The 15,374-nt window shown below is 56.1% G+C and overlaps 2 protein-coding genes across 3 annotated transcripts in view; one reads left to right on the forward strand and one right to left on the reverse strand.

Annotated features, from left to right (window-relative positions):
- Positions 1-3,304: 3,304 nt before the first annotated feature.
- PIMREG (PICALM interacting mitotic regulator) lies at positions 3,305-10,009 on the forward strand. Of its 2 annotated transcripts, XM_071222320.1 has the most exons (6): positions 5,200-5,240; positions 5,774-6,099; positions 7,704-7,999; positions 8,517-8,612; positions 9,216-9,264; positions 9,389-10,009. In XM_071222320.1, the coding sequence occupies exons 2-5, from the start codon at positions 5,809-5,811 to the stop codon at positions 9,247-9,249; spliced, it is 717 nt and encodes a 238-aa protein (XP_071078421.1). In that variant the 5' UTR covers positions 5,200-5,240; positions 5,774-5,808; the 3' UTR covers positions 9,250-9,264; positions 9,389-10,009. The 2 variants fall into 2 exon arrangements, with proteins under 2 accessions (XP_071078420.1, XP_071078421.1); XM_071222319.1 differs by lacking the exon at positions 5,200-5,240 and adding an exon at positions 3,305-3,350 and having other exon boundaries at positions 9,216-10,009.
- Positions 10,010-10,328: 319 nt separating this feature from the next.
- PITPNM3 (PITPNM family member 3) overlaps positions 10,329-15,374 on the reverse strand; it is an 84,592-nt gene continuing 79,546 nt past the window's right edge. Inside the window, exon 20 of the mRNA XM_053911831.1 lies at positions 10,329-14,413. Coding sequence (XP_053767806.1) covers positions 14,111-14,413 — 303 coding nt within the window. The 3' untranslated portion in view covers positions 10,329-14,110. The remainder of the gene's footprint in view (positions 14,414-15,374) is intronic.

Consider the following 15,374-nt stretch of genomic DNA (forward strand, 5'->3'; position numbering starts at 1 on the left):
GTCTGCCGCTCATCCACTGCTTCTCACTGGGAGGCAAGGCCCTGCCTGACATCATTGAATCAGCTTTGGTTTTGTCTCACCTCAAGAAGACAGGAAGTCAGCCGGAGCTTTGTTAAAGGAGACAGGAGAGGGAGCCGGGCAGTACAGAAGCCTCAGGCTGCTGGAGAAGAGACCCAGAGCCACTCTGCCCTGCCTGGTCCCTGGTGCCAGCCCTGGTCTCAAACTCTTAGTCCCTTTGAACCCCAGGCCGGGCCTTGTGACCTTTATGGTCCTTGCCTTCCCTCTTTCCAATTTCCTCCTCTCCTCCTCAAACTCTATCCACCTACAAGAGGATGTGACATTGTGGAGGGAAGGAAGATTGTTAGTTTCTAGCTTGGGAGAATACTAAAACGGAATATGAGAAGGGGGGCAGGCTTGGAGAAAGTTGAGGAGCCCTCCCCCAGCCCCAATCCTGCCTGCCATACAAGGTCTGGCTGAGAGCCGCGGGGCTCTCCCATCCCCCTTGGAGGAGGGTCTGCTCTCTGCCCTTGGACTCCGGGGGAGCTATTGAGCATCACGAATCCCCTTTCTGGTCTGTAGTGAAAAATCAAGCGAAGACTTGGGGTTTGGCGCCACCTTGTGGCAAGTTCGGATTATTTTGTGCCTTGGCTTTCCAAGGTCCCGAGGGTGATGAGGATTCTGGGCAACACAAAACCTTTCTCTTCTTGACCCAGGATTGACTTGTTTCCTACAGAGGGAACACAGAACCTACCCCAGGGAGAGGTGAGAATACTGGAGGAGCCAGACAGAGCTGCATTCAAAGGCTGACCCCACCTCATTTCCTGACCTATCCCTAACTCCATCTTCCCAAATGAAATGGGAAAATCAGTGTTTCCTGCATCCCTCTCCTGGAAGTTGAGAAGCCTCTCTTGAGCAGTGAATTGCACCCCAAAACCCAGCACCCCTGAAAGTCTCCCATAAGTTGCTGTTGGCATAAAGGAGGCCTAGTCTGAGCCAACTGGTCTGGGCCCGGAGAACCCAGGTTGGGGCAGCAAATCAGGCCCCTCCAGGACCCCTCCCTGTGTGCTCATTCCTCTCTGAGGGGAGGGGATCCATCCCATTCCTCTCCCCTCAGAAGAACCCAGCTCCATTGTTCTCTGGGGGCAGGGAATCAGCAGGGAAGTCCTCCTGTTCTGTCCCATCCTTTCTCCAACCACTCAGCAACCTAGAGCTGTCCACGTGCATGGGAGGTAAGCTGAATCCCTAGCTGAAAAACTACAAAGAAAAATGAACGTGATTACCACAAACTCCAGGGAGGGGAGACACACAGCAGGGGGCGGGGCTGCTTCTCACGTCCTGGCTAGGTTCTGCTTCCTCACCTGGGCAATGATGGCTCCACAGGTGTTCTCTGTGTAAATATCCATCACACTAAGCTTCATGTTTTAAGCATTTTTCTGTCCGTGATATAATTCACAGTAGAAGAGGAAGATCTAATCACGTCTCACACTTAAAACTCTCCCATTGTTTCAATTGCTTCCCTTTGTAGAAGGGTCAAAGGGCACACACAGGGATTGCAGAGTTATTGAGAGGAGGTAGAAATGATACATTAATCCCCTGGGTGGCAAGGGTAGGAGGTGCAGGGCATGAGGGGAAAGGGGTGTTGAAGCTGATGTCAGTGGGTTCTGTTTCACTGCTGAGAAGAATGAGGCGCTCGGGCCGCAGCCTCCATACAGAACCCCCTCCCCGCGCCCTCACCCCCACAACCACTTGGCCCTCAAACCAACCTCCTAATGGACTTCATTAAAATGCAACTCTAATAACCCCACCCCACCCCCTCTTCAAATTCAGCCAAGGCTTCCCACTGCTTTTGGGATGAATTCTAAGCTCCTTTCCTGCCAAGAAGCCCTGCAGCTCCTGGCTCTTGCCAGCTAGGCCCCTGCCCTCTCTGTCTGGCTCAGTCTTCTCTGGTTCTGGAACCTGGCAGTGCCCTGCCCTCCCAGCATCAGCCTCATCTCCCTGCTTTGTCCTCCGAGCTCCTTCGAGAAAGGCAGCCTGCTCCGACCCCAGCTCTGGTGTGGTTCCACAGCCCCTTTCTGTCCCATCGCCGCCTCCAGCTCTGCGCATTAGTGACGCTGTGCACAGTGTAATGTCTGAGGACAAGGAAACTGGTGGAAGGAAGCTTTACTGTTGGACATGGAGCCCCCAGGGCAGGGCAGGGCCAGAGCTGGACCCCAGAAAGCCTCGACTTGGAACAACTGATTGGCTTTCCTCCTTACAAAAAGGAGCGGGAGCCCCTGCACCCTCCACCCCTCAACTAGGAGCCTGCTCACCTCAGCACATCCTCAACCCCACCCTGACACACACACACAGCTTCACCACTCCATGCAAAGGCAGAAGACAGCCTTTTCATTAAGCAGAAAATGTTTCTTCCTCCTTTTTCTCATTGCCATGGAAACAGCTCTTCCTTCACCTAGCCTGTCAGTTACGGTTCTGAAGGGAGGGGGCGAAAAGCCACAAGCAGGGAGGGCATCCACTCATTCCTTCCTGATGTTTGATGAGTCCACGTAACCAAGGGTTGAGAATTCAGGTGTTAGCTCTGGCCGGTGTGGCTCAGTTGGTTGGAGCAGGTTCGATTCCCAGTCAGGGCACACGCCTGGGTTGCAGGTTCAGTCTCAGGTCGGCGCACGTGCAGGAGGCAACTGATCAGTTTCTCTCCCTGGTCAATGTTTCTCTCCATCTCTCTCTCTCTCCCTCCTTCGTCCTCGGGTGAGGACAAAAAAATTAAAAATTGATAAAAATAATAATAAAAGAATTCAGGTGTTAGAGTCAGACATCCAGGCCTTAGGTTTCTGCTCTGACTCTTCCTTCCATCCCGCGCAAGACACTTCACCCATCGGACTCCGCGTTTTGGTTTTGTCATCTCAAAGGGGGAGAGACACAGCATCCACCGCACAGAGAGGCCTTGAGGATGAAGAATAAAAACACGCACTCAGCACACACATCGTAAGGGCTGGACAAGTCTAAGCGGTTGTGTCGATGAACGTGAAGTGCCAGGCATTGCGACAGGTCCTGAAAGACCATTGTGGCAAGACGATCTAATTTGAGAGACTCGTTTCACTTCCCCTCATCGTTCACTTCCCCTCGTGTTTCCCTTTCCCTAGCTTTTCCCTCACTTTCAATTCAGTTTTCCTGAAAATAACAACTCTCGCACTCCGCCCCTCATATTTCATTGGTCGAGGGCATGAATTAAATTCCCTCACTGCAATGACAAACGCTGCCGGCATGAACAGGCTTGGGAACAAACACTTCTAACGCTCGGGGAACAACCAACTCAACTAGGGCACCGAGGTGAAAACAGGCCAACTGGAGCGGTGAGCCAATGCAAAATCAATGTAGTAAGTTGTCACCAGCATTTTTTAGAAAATAAAATAGATGAAATATCAAAGGACATGGCACACAGTCAAGTGCTGTTCCAGGAAACGTTCGTTTCCGTTCCATATGCAAGTGTGGATGTGTGCTGGGCGGCTTACCCGGTACGGGTCCCCTGGAACATGATATCCCTGTGCCAGGGCGCACCCCACACATACTCGCACGCAAACACACTCAAACATCTGCATCCTTTGCTTGGTTAATTCATTCTCTAAGTCTCGGCTTTAAGGGACTATTTTAGTTTCATAATTTTCTTTGATTATCTGTGGCTCGACCCGTCAGTGTCCGTGTTTCCTCGCACGCTGGGTGGGAGCGCCGTGAGATTAAGGACGCCCCCGTTCTGCTGACTTCGGCGGCCAGTTTTTACCAGTGTTTCATGTCTCAGACACCGGGAGGTATTCGGAAAGACCTGAGAGCGGGGACATGGAGAAGGACAGGGGCCTGGGAGAGACTCCAGGGAGATGTTTGTTGGGGTGTTGAGCCCAGGAGGAGCTGGGAATCCAGAAGGAGGTTAAATGTACCTGTGTGGGAGAGGTGCAGGCTGGGAAGGGCAGTGGGGTGTGGAGGTGAGGCAGACGGTCGCCGTCCCACAGTGGCGGGTTGTGTGTACACACTAACTTACGGCTGGAGGGAACCTGGGAACAAACCTAACCGCTCTGTACCTGGGGCTCCTCATCTAGTCGCGGGCTGCAAGGAGGTCCAGAGGAGTTCATGATATAAAGTGCTTGATACAGGTGCTCGGTGCATAGTAACTGCCCCATGTGTGCTCATGATTCTCACCACCCCTTGTGTGTTGGGGGCGGGGGTAACTGAGGCCAGAAGTAACTGAGGCCAGAGAAGTGGGTGCAATCACCCAGAGATGAAGAAGACGCTAGGGACAAAGCTTCAAGGAGCCCATCCGCAAGAGACTGGCCAGAGGGGAGAGAGGGGAGACCAGGCGAAGATGGCCCCAAGGCCACCGAGGGGAGGAGTGGCCAGTGCGGCTCTGAGGTCTCGGAAAGGAGGGACGGGGCGGTGGGGGGGGGGGGGGCTTTCTAAATGGCATATTTTTTAGCTCGCTTGGATGCTAAGGGAAGGGAGAAAAGCATTCGACTGGAGAGAGGGAAGGAGTCAGTGAGTTGGGGGAGGGGTCGGTGCTTAACTGGAGGAGGGAGCGGAGGTGTACTCTCATCCGTCCCCTCTTCCAGGACGGATTTTTAGGGGCGGAACGTGAGTGGCGTGTATGGGGAACACAGAAGCGAAAAGCTTTGTCTCAGGAAGGCAGAGGGTCAAGAGGGAAGTTTGAAACAAAACCTCCCCGGGAACTCAGGCCCCGAGTTCTTTGTGACAAAACCACTGAGACCTTCAGGCAGAATGGGAGCGGGTCCCTAGACACCTCGGACCCCGCTCCACCTCGCCCCGTTAAGACCAGCCTGAACCTTCTGCAGTTCCAGGAGGGACCCCCGTGACCGGGGGCTAGGCGACCAGGAGGTGGCGCTAGGGCCTGGCCTGAGGGCTGCGGTGGATCTGGCGGCGCCGGGGGGGGGGGGGGGGGGGGGGGGGGGGGGGGGACGGGGGAAATGAGCGGCAGGCATTGTCACGCGACACGCAGCCCCGCAGACCTCTTTTAGGACTAAGGGATGAATGGGAACGACTGAGCAAATCCCAGAGCAGGATTCACAGCAGCAAGAGCAGAGAGCCAATGGGATCCCTGGTGTGACAGCGGGGCGGAGATGGAGCCAATCAGCTATGAGGACAGAGCCAGGGGGCGGATCCGCGCGGAGTTTCAAAAATCGACTGGGGTGGGCGAGGTGCATCTGTGCTGGGCGTCTGGTGGACGTGGGAGCTTTTGGGTGAGTGCAGGCCAGGCCGTAGTGCGGCTTCTATTCAGAATTGACCTGGACCGCGGGGGCGAGGGGGTGTCTAGTTAGGACAGGCATGCATGTGGGGCGTCTGGGTATTGCAAGGGGGAAATCGGGGGCTCGGGCCTGCCGGCCAGGGTCTGGGCGGGAGCGCGTTGGGTCAGGGTGAGCTGTGAAAGAGACGCTGATCCTGCGCTGGGCCCACTACTGAGGCTCGAAGAGGGGCGCTCCAGACTCTGCCTCCCTCCCCGCCTGAGGCAAAGGCAGAGAGGAGGCTGAGATGAAGAGACAGCTGTTTTAGACACAGCAAGGGACCCCAGAAAATGCCGACCAGTCTTGTTCAGCCTCTGCCCTCTTCTGGGTCTCGCTGACCGTCCCACCTTTCAGGAAGCACCCTCCTTCTCACACCCCCAGTTGCCAAGTGCACCCCCCCCATCCTGTTTCCCCTGTACCCAGGGTCTTTGTGGAGCTTGAGAAAGGGGTGGAGGATGCCTTGCTGACCTGCCTTTTGACCTCCTCCCCAGGGTCTGGCCGACAGAACAGACTGTTGGCCAGGCAGATGGCCTCTCGGTGGCCAGGCGTGGGGGCCTCTATTCGCAGGAGATCTCTGCAGGACCAGGAGCAGCTGGAGGAAGACGAGGTGCAGCCTGCGACTGGCCATCTGGAGACCCCCAGGGGAGCCCTGGGTTCCCTCCGCAGACAGTTCCAAAAGAGGCTGCCCCTGAGAACAGTCAGCCTCAACCTGGGGGCAGGCCCCTCCTGGAAACGCCTAGAAGCCCCAGAGCTGGGGCAGCAGGGCCTCCAAGCTGCAGCTCGCTCAGCTAAGAACGCCTTGGGTGCCGTGTCCCAGGTAACGCTGACCACGTCCAAGTCAACTGCTGGACAAGTACTGTCCTAAGGAGCCCCCAAGCACATAGACTCCATGAAGACAAGGGCTTTATTCATTCAATGCTGTGTCCCCAGCACCCCAAATAGTCCCTGGCACTTAGTAGGTGCTCAACAAATCATTGAGTGAGTGCATGAAAAACAGTGTCATGGAAAAATCATCCCCAGATGAAATTGCAAGCAAGTACCCAATGATGGGAGGGCCCCCAAAACAAGTACAGTCGGTGAAACTTCCCAGATGAGGTGATTCCACAGAACTCACTCAAGAAAGGGAAAGAATGAGGCGCATATAAGACAGGTGGGATAGTGTGAGACCAGACCCAGAGCTGAGGGAGAGCAAGAAAGTGAAGAGAGCAGGCAGGAGCTTAGTTTGGGCCAGAGAGTGAGGCAGGGCAATGAGAGGGGGTTCCGTGCGCCCAAAGCGTTTAGACACTCCCAGGGGATACTGGTAGTCTTGGGAGCCAGGGGGAGAACTTACAACTGGGTGGGAATCAGGTCTAATTAGCATATCAGACCTTGTTCTTTAGCCACTTTATGGAAAAGAGTTGGAAGCAGATTCTCCCCTGAGCGGGGTCTGGGGGTCTGGACTGCAGAGGAGTGAGCAACTTCAAGAGCTGCTCAGAAGGTAGATTTGGGAGGGTTTGGTGTCAGATGAGACATGTGGGCAGGAAGCTGTCACTTAGGTTGGGTGTGAGGTACCCAGTGGACTTCCAAGTGGTTGTGTCTTCAAACCTGGAGCTGGGGATGTATGGAGGTGTCACCTAGAAAGGCCATGAGAGTGAAGAGACCTCCAAGGAGAGAACTGGGGGCAGGAGGCAGGTTCTCCTTGGTATCTGATAGGGAATCTGAAGTAAGGAGACAGGAAGATGTTTCTGGCTCCTGAGCCAAATGTTAGCCCTTGTCTAGAAGAACCCTAGGACTGTTTTATCCCCAGGGATCAGAGATGAGACGAGGTCACCTGTCCAAGGCCACAAAATTCACCCAATGTAACTCGGGTCTTGCTGTAATGACGTTGACTCTGGTTTGCCAATCAAAGAGAGCCTCGGGGAGGAAGAGCCGTCACAGCCATCCCCCGCTGCCGTGAAAGGCTCAAGAGTTAGGACTCGATCCTGTGGGCGATAAGCAGCCATAGACGGGCATTGGGCAGCTGACTGTCCTGATCAGAACAGCCCCTGAGAAGGGTCTCTGTGATCAGTGGCGGGGGGATGGGATAGAGTTAGACCAGAAGCAGGGGACAGCCTATCTCACGGTATCGTGGCGGGTAGGCTTTGCCCTAGAGTCTCTGGGTCAGCCCGTGTCCCAAAAGACGGTTTGGGTTTAGGCAAAGGGAAGCTCTATGAGCCAGAGTGGTTCTGCTGCTCACCCCTGCACTCATACCCTGGGGCTCTGAACAGGGTCCCTGCAGTGGGCCCATGTCACATGACATCACCCATACCCCTCACCCTGGAAACTAAAAGCTGCTTGCATATGTAGGACAGCTGAGAAGTGGAGGGTCCGAGGGATGGCTTGGAGACTAGGGGGGCTCACCCTTGGCTTGTCTGTGCTCACATTCCCATGTACCTGTCTCAGAGAATCCAGGAATCCTGCCAAAGTGGCACCAAGTGGCTGGTGGGAGCCCAGGTGAAAGGCAGGAGGAGGAAGAGAGAAACACAGAAGGGCAGCAGCCCCCCAGGTCACAGCCTGAGCCAGAGGAGCACCCGGCTGTCTGGACCTCCCACGGGCCACTCAACTCCTGGCGCCTGGGAGAGGGAGCATCACCGCCTCTCCACCCAGATGGGCCCATGCGCCCACCCACTGCGGAGGTCCAGGAGGGAGGCTGCCTTCCGGAGCCCCTACTCCTCTACAGAGCCCCTCTGCTCCCCCAGGTAAGCGGAAGAGCACCTTGCCCCCGAAACATTAACAGGCCCCAGGAGTTTCTGAGCATCTCCTGGGGCTGCCTGGAGCCAGGAGCACCCTGAGCTGAGTCACATCCACGGTACTGTCCCAGCTCTGTCCCTCACTAGTCAGGGACCTGGGGAAGGCCTCAGTTTCCTTGCCTATAAACGGAAAAGATGGGCTTAGCTCTGCTGTATCACACTCTCCCAAGCCTCCTAGAGAGCCTAAAAGCCAGTTTAGAAGCCATCTTGAGACTGAGACTCAAGTGGGGAACAGCAAGGCTCGCTTTTTTGCAAGATTACCTCCCTTTGACCTTTACCTCATGAGCCTTGATCCAACTGTTCTCTGTCAGCTGCTCCAAGTTGCTCTGATGTCATTTCCTGGAGAGAGATTCTGGGGTGATGACCGGCCCCCACAGACCCCAGGCTGCAGTGCGGGGTTGGAAGGGGTTCCTGCCACAGATTTCCAACTAGTCACCGGTGCCTGTGGCTTTTTTCTTCTGTTCAGTGAGTCTGACAGTGACCTGGAGCCTGTGGGGGTAGGAATCCAGCATCTCCAGAAGCTGTCCCAAGAGCTGGATATGGCCATTGTGGCTGAAGAGAGGTAAGCTGGCATCCCCTGCTTCAAAGCAAAATGGTGGGGAGGGTCCTCCTTTTTCAGGCAGGCTTCTGGCTCCTGCCCACTGTGTGGCCCTGGCCAGTCCCTCCCTTTCTGTGAGCCTGTCTCTTCATCTGTAACACGAGAAGGCACGAAAGACCCAGATCAGGGCGGTGGTTAGGATGCACCCTGGATACATGTGGCCCTCTGGGCCTTGGGCCACCACCCTTGTGCATCACCTGGAACTTCGCCAGGCTGGGTACAAGGTTCCCAAAAGGCCTGCCCTGCCTCCAATGCTCCCCATGGCTCCCTTATTCCATGCCCATCCACAGAATTGGGAAAAGCCACATGGCTGCTTGAGGTTCCTGGTCTGTCTGCTCAGAACCCCATCCTGAGGGCAGAGCCTGGGTCTGGAGCTGCCCTAACCTGGAGCCATTTGTACTTGGCCGCAACAGGCTCTTAGGCAGGCCCTGTCGGCTTTGACTGTATGCAAGTGTGCCAAGTTCCCACCATGTTGCCGGGTCTGGTCTTATCTGGCCCGAGCTGGGAGGGCCCCCCAGAGCCTGCAGCACCCAATGGCATCTGTCTCTCCTGCTTTCCCATCTCTAGCAGTGACATGACCGTGTCTCTCATCCATGACTGAGGACAGTGCCTTCAGGTAACGCCCTCCTCCCGAGCATCTTTCTTAGTGTCCCGTGCTTCCTCTTCTCCTCCTCCTACAAGAGCACCTACGCATATTTGGAGGCATGTTAAAGAACTGAGTCTTCTGGAAAAACCCACAGAGCTGATGGCCAGCAGAGCTGGAAGTGCGCAGTCTTCCTGCCAGCTCAGAGCCGGAGCTGTTCACCTTAGCGACCCGCCACCTTCCAGCCCCTCATTTGCAGGGAGGCTACGGTGTCCTCACTTCCCCTGTCCTGAGCACAGTGAGTCTTGCAGGAAGCAAGCCATACTTCACCCTCACGTCCCCATACCTAGGATCCATGCTCCCCTCGAGTTCCCGGAGGAAGCCCCCAGGACTTAGCCGTGCCCCCTGGGCCACGTCTGAGCCCAGCAGCAACCACCTGCCCCAGCCCAAGAGTGGCTTGAGGAGACCCGTGAGGGGTAGGGGGATTGATCACCCTGCTCCCCTTTTGGGCTTTGAGATGCATCCCACACTTGAGCCTTGTGGTTGTCCCTTTTCCAACGTGAAGTGCAGGCTCCAAGTGTTGGAGAGCGCTGAGCTACGCACCCAGGAACAGGGTCTGCGAGTCGTCACCCTGTGCGTCATCAGTGTCCCAGGCTACTGGGAACCAGCTCCCATCCCTGCACCAAAAGAAGGGATGGGAGAGATTTTCCGGCTCTGAGACCCGGGGCCCACGGGTACCTATTTATATTCTCAGCACTGTGGGTGGCAGGGAGGAGCAGCTCTGCTCATCAGCAACTTCTGCCCTTTGTAAGTTATTTAAGAAATATGCTTTGTCATTTTATTAGAAAGAAGCCAGTGTGTAACTTTCCTCCATAACTTTGCTTTTCATAATAAAGACTCTCTCTCTGTATTTGACACCTCTTCTCTGTCACCACCACCCGCCCCCCCCCCATGCCATTCTGGTCTATGGTTTGTGGCCAAGCCTTGTTCCCCTCATCCACCCCCACTCCAAGGCAGCCAGCCCCCAGCTCCAGGAGAACAGGAGTAATGGGAAGTTTCTCAGCTTCATTCAGAGCAAAGCACATTTTAAAGGCAAATAAGGTTTTTATTTTAGTGACAACGTTTGAGAGTTAAAAACCAGCTCACATCAAAATCAAGACCAGTTGTAAAAATCTTTTGAACCTCATAATGCTGTTTTTGTCTTGTTAGAAATCTGATATTTTACGTTTTCTTTTCTAACGGATTTTGTACAAGGCAGCCATGAAGAATATAATAAACCTTTTCACCACAGAACCAGCCACCACAGATAATACTGAGAGTCACACACTGAGGAACAGTCAGACCAGGGACAAGACCGGATGGGCTGCCACCACCAAGTGAACAAATGGAAAAGACATGGGGTCCGAGGGCGGGGGTCCCCATGAGCGAACCACCCTCCTGTCCTGCCCCTCCTTGCTGTCACCTGCCACTCCTTGTCCCCACAAGAGTGGGGTTCAACTGATATTTCTCCCAACCACCCTCTTGGTTTCTTGGCAAAGAAAGCAGAACCCAGACCAGGCCTTGCTGCTTGCACATAACCCTAAGTATAGTTTTTAAGAAAGTTCCCCCGAGCCCAGAGGGAGCGGGAGGAGGGAGGTGACTTCTGGTGGCTGAGCTAAAGAGAATAGGTTTCCAGCGCACTTGGCACCCACACCCCCAGGGCTGGGCAGGAAAGTTGGTCGTTTAAGGCGGGGTCAGCTGCGAGGCTCCTTCGCAGTTAGGCAGGGGGCGTGGGCGGGGCGTGGGCGGCACCCTCCCAGGTGGGGCTGCACCTGAGCTGGGCGGGAGAACAAAACCACACCACAGCTGGACTCTGCTCCTGGCCCAGCTGTCATTAAACGTTGGTGCCACCTTTGGTCTGCAGGACACTTCTGGGCATGGGCATGGTCTCCAAGTGGGAAAAGGAGTTAAAAAGCCAGGAGACCCGCCTTCCCTCTTTCAGAGAACTTACCCACTCCCCATAATTTCTGGAAACTGGGTCCTAACATGTTTGTTTTCTCCAGCCCAGTATCCAGGCAGGAGAACCATCCATCCAAATGCATGAAAAGTCTCCCTTTTTATGTTTAACATTTTGTGGAGCCTAAGGAAGGAGTCGAGCTCTTTAGGATAAACCCAGGATGCCAGAAGAGCAGGCCCTGGCTGCGGGTGCACCCTGACCCCCAACACGCCAACGGAGAGGGAGGCGGCAGGCAGGCCCTCCGGCAGGACAGCCACCAGACCGGGAACAACAAACATGCCACATGAGAAACAGGGAGCTTTGGTCAGGCGGGGAGGTCTGTGTTCCAGCTCCTGAGGAAGGGCTCTCTGGAAAACAACCAGTCAGGGTCACAGAACCACACAGACAGGCAGCAGCCCCTCCGGAGAACAACATGACTTCATTTTTCTCCAACATAACCGGGTGCACAGAACTGAACGAACCACCGGCAGAGAAAGTGCATGTTGGTCACGGCTGCTGGAACCTACTTTGAGTCTGGTCATCGCACAGAGCCGCACACGCACGCACTCACACGCCCGCTGAAGGTCCTGCAGCGGATGTTCACAATGCACCTTCAGCCTCCCAGGTGTGAGTCCTCAGAGCCCCAGTGCAGGGCTCCAGAAAGGAAAAGGGTGTGGCCCTCCCACTAAGCCCCACACCCCAGCTCCAACCCCCACGATCACAGAGTCCTGCTCACGTGGACTCAGAATTCCCCAGGGTCCTGGTGTGCTCGCTCTCTCTCTCTCTCTCGCTCTCTCTCACTCCTGCTACAAGCCTGGGGTTCTCAGAAAAGGCAGAGGGGCTCAGATGAGGGGAGAAGTATCTCACGCTAATTATTTCAGCATTTGAGAGTAATACATCAGTGGCTTCTGCAAAAAGGAGATGGTGGAGTTTCTGAGAATCAGATTACACCCAGGTGTAATTCCGGGTGTATTTTGGAAAGGGAGGGAAGGATTCAGGATGAGGTGGCTAGGCCACATGAGCAGTGCCTTATGGAGAGCCAAGAAAGACTGAACCGCCAGGAGGCAGGACCAAAGAGGAGGCCGGGCAACCGCCCCTCCCCAGCAGAGCTGCCAGCACTGGGCAATGCTGTAATGCAGATGGAGGACCGCAAGTGAAGCAGAGACTGGCAGATGGGTCTGTCGGGTAGATGTGGCAGGAGCGGGCAGACTGGAGAAGACACATTTCTAGTAGAGAGAGCAGGGCTCGGGGCTGGGAGCCCGAACCCCTCCGGCCCCAGCAGGGTGCCCCATTTGCCAGTGGTGCCAGCCACCCCCACCAGCAGCTGCCATGGAGGAGGACACTGGTCACATGGGAACTGCAAGAGGTAGACATTGAGCAGAAGCGACACTGAGCTAACACAGGTGCCTGCTGTGTATACAGGTGTCTGGGCCCCAGGGTGGCCTGGCCCGTGACACGGAGCCGGGGCTAAAAGAACTGGGCCGCCTAAGATTGGGGGGAGGGGAGCTCAGAGGCTGGCCCAGGCTGCAGGAGACCAAAGCCCAGGCCACAGGCCCAGCAGCACAAGGGCCTCAACCGGCTTTGAGGGGCTCCAGGAGAGCTAAGCCCCGCCAACCTCAGAGGATGGCCCAGGAGGAAGTTATGGGCACCAAACCAAGCTGAGTGGCAGAGGGAAGGAAAGAGAATACAACAGTTTGAGCCAAAACTACATGAACCCCCAGAACTCCAGGACCTCAGCTCTATGCCTTCCAGGTGCCAAAAGGGAGGAGTCAGTCTGGGCAGAGCTGGGGAGGAGGAGCCATATCGGTGCCTTCTGGGAGGATGTCTCTGTCCCTGGGACACTGGGTTTGGGCAGCAGTACAAAATAAATCTGTCCATGGAGCGGGGCCCCTTCCCCACACCTCCAGGGGCTTCCTTTGAGGTGGTGGGATAATCGCTGCTCCCCCAGCCCACCCAGAACCCTCCTCTCTGACTGCAGGGAAAGTAGAGCTCACAGGGCTCTCCAAGGAGCTCATAGGCCTGAAAAGCCTCAGGGGGCAGAAGTGCTGGACAGCCTAGGAGTCACAAACTCGCACCAATATAATTTCAGCCGGGGAGATCCGTCGATGACATAAGGAAGGCAGGGCCCAGAGAGAGCAAGCAACTGGCTCAGGGGCTCCCAGCTAGCCCAGCTAGGCCAGAGCCCAAGGCCACAGCCTCACAGGGGAGGCACCAGGCAGGACTCCGGAAAGAGGAACGACAGTCCTCAAGGGCCACAGGAAAATGGTGAAGAGTCTGAGGACAAGAAGGCGAGACATGAACAACTTCAGGACAGACCATCAGCACCAGACCCGTCCCGCCCTGGGCCGTGGACAGACGCCTGAACACAGGACGAGCCCAGGGGGCTTCCTCTCACTCCCAGAAAGTAGCCACTTTGCCATAGGAGAGCCAGGCCCAAGAAGGTGACTCAGAATGTCACAGGGAGGGCAGGCACAAACATCACTCGCCTCTCCACCTGTCAGCCAAGAAGCTGACCGCTGTGGATCCCTGGTCTGGGGCCTCTCCCTTTAAGGCCTGCCTAGCGTTACTGCAGAAGCCTGCAGAGCTCAGAAAAGGAGGCTGACTTTGTCAAACTTCCTGGCAGGCCCGCACTCCGGATTACACAGACATCAGCCCTGACTTGGGCTTGAAGTCGCAGGCACCGGGTAGGCAGCAGTGGCTGCACTGAGACCCTGGCGTCTCACCCCCTTGCAGCCTAGGGAGCCCCTCAAGGCCGGGTAGCATCCCTCCCCTCTGAGGTCAGACACTGCTGGACAGACACGGGAGGGAAAAAGCAGGAAAAGGCCTGTATTGGGGAGAAGGCAGCCCCTCTGGTCCCCGCAAGCCACCTGGTAGGGCCCCCCTGCTCCGCGCACAGCCTGGCCCTCAGGGTACCGACTCAAACTTCGGGGGCCCGCGCGCCCAGCTGAGCGCCAGCAAGGGCCGCTCGTGGTCCTTGTCGGACTCGGGCTGGCTCTGGGCCCGCTCAGGCTTGGGGTTGGCGGGCGGGTCCGGCTGCTGCACCGACATGGTCCTGCGCAGGTGGTTGCGCTTCCGCAGGAAGTCGGGCTGCGCGTGCAAACCGAAGCTGCCCTTGCGCAGGATCATCCGCGAGTTGTTCTTCTTGGGACGCGAGCGGTGGCTGGCTTCCAGTGCGGCCAGGTGGGCAGCATAGCCCTCGCTGAGGAACTGTGGAGGGGACAGGAGTCAGGCCAGCAGGGCAGGAGCAGGCCCCTGGGCCAGCCGCCCACGCCCCAACATCACCCTTTCTCTGCCACGCGCTACTATGGGGTCTCCAGCTTCTCCATGGCACCCCCTGGAAACTGCAAGGTCTGGAGCATTCAAGCCTCCCTGTCCTGCTTTGGACAACTGAGCACTTCTGTCTGTACCTGTGGGTAGTTCCAGAATTCTCTGACTATAGACAGGAGTTAAACTCCCATCCTTGTCACTTTCACTAGAATCCCAAAACGTAAGTCTCGCCCGTCTATTATCCACCTTGTACCCCATGGAACTTAGCCATTTCCTGGCCCCCGAAGCTGCCCTGCTTGTCAAGCCTTCCCACTGGGTGCTCGGACGCTGCTGGAAGTGGGGACCTGGACCATCGCTGGGCAGACTCTCAGGCCCCACCACAGACCTAGAGAATGGGAATCTGCATTTAAACAAGATCCCACCTGATCCACGAGCAAGCGCATTTCAAGTGTGAGGTTGGCGATGCTCCAGGGATCCCCACCCTGGGCTCCCTCCATCTTCTGACCCTCACCTGCTGGTCACTCTCAGAGTTCATGCTCAACATGCCCCGGAAGATCACCACTTCCCTTCAATCTGCTCCTTCAAGCTGCTTCTCAATGCTCACGATGGTACCGGGTCACCGAGCCAGAAGCAGGGTGCCATCCTTGCCTTTGCATCTCTTCATCCTGCACACCTGACCTGTTCATGACCAAGTCCAGTCCATCCTGCCTAAAAAACGCCCCGCAGATCCTCCAACTTCTCTCCTCCCTTTCACGGCCCAGCACTTCCTCCCACCCCTCCCCTCTGCAGCCTGAGGGCCTCTCTGAATCACAAAGACTTAGAGTCCCAACTGGGTGCAGTGCCGTCCAGCACCCCCCACACACCCTCCCACATCACACTCAGACAAGCTGTCATTTGCAGT

Source organism: Desmodus rotundus, chromosome 9, assembly GCF_022682495.2.
Source record: "Desmodus rotundus isolate HL8 chromosome 9, HLdesRot8A.1, whole genome shotgun sequence".
NCBI classification, from domain to species: domain Eukaryota; kingdom Metazoa; phylum Chordata; class Mammalia; order Chiroptera; family Phyllostomidae; genus Desmodus; species Desmodus rotundus.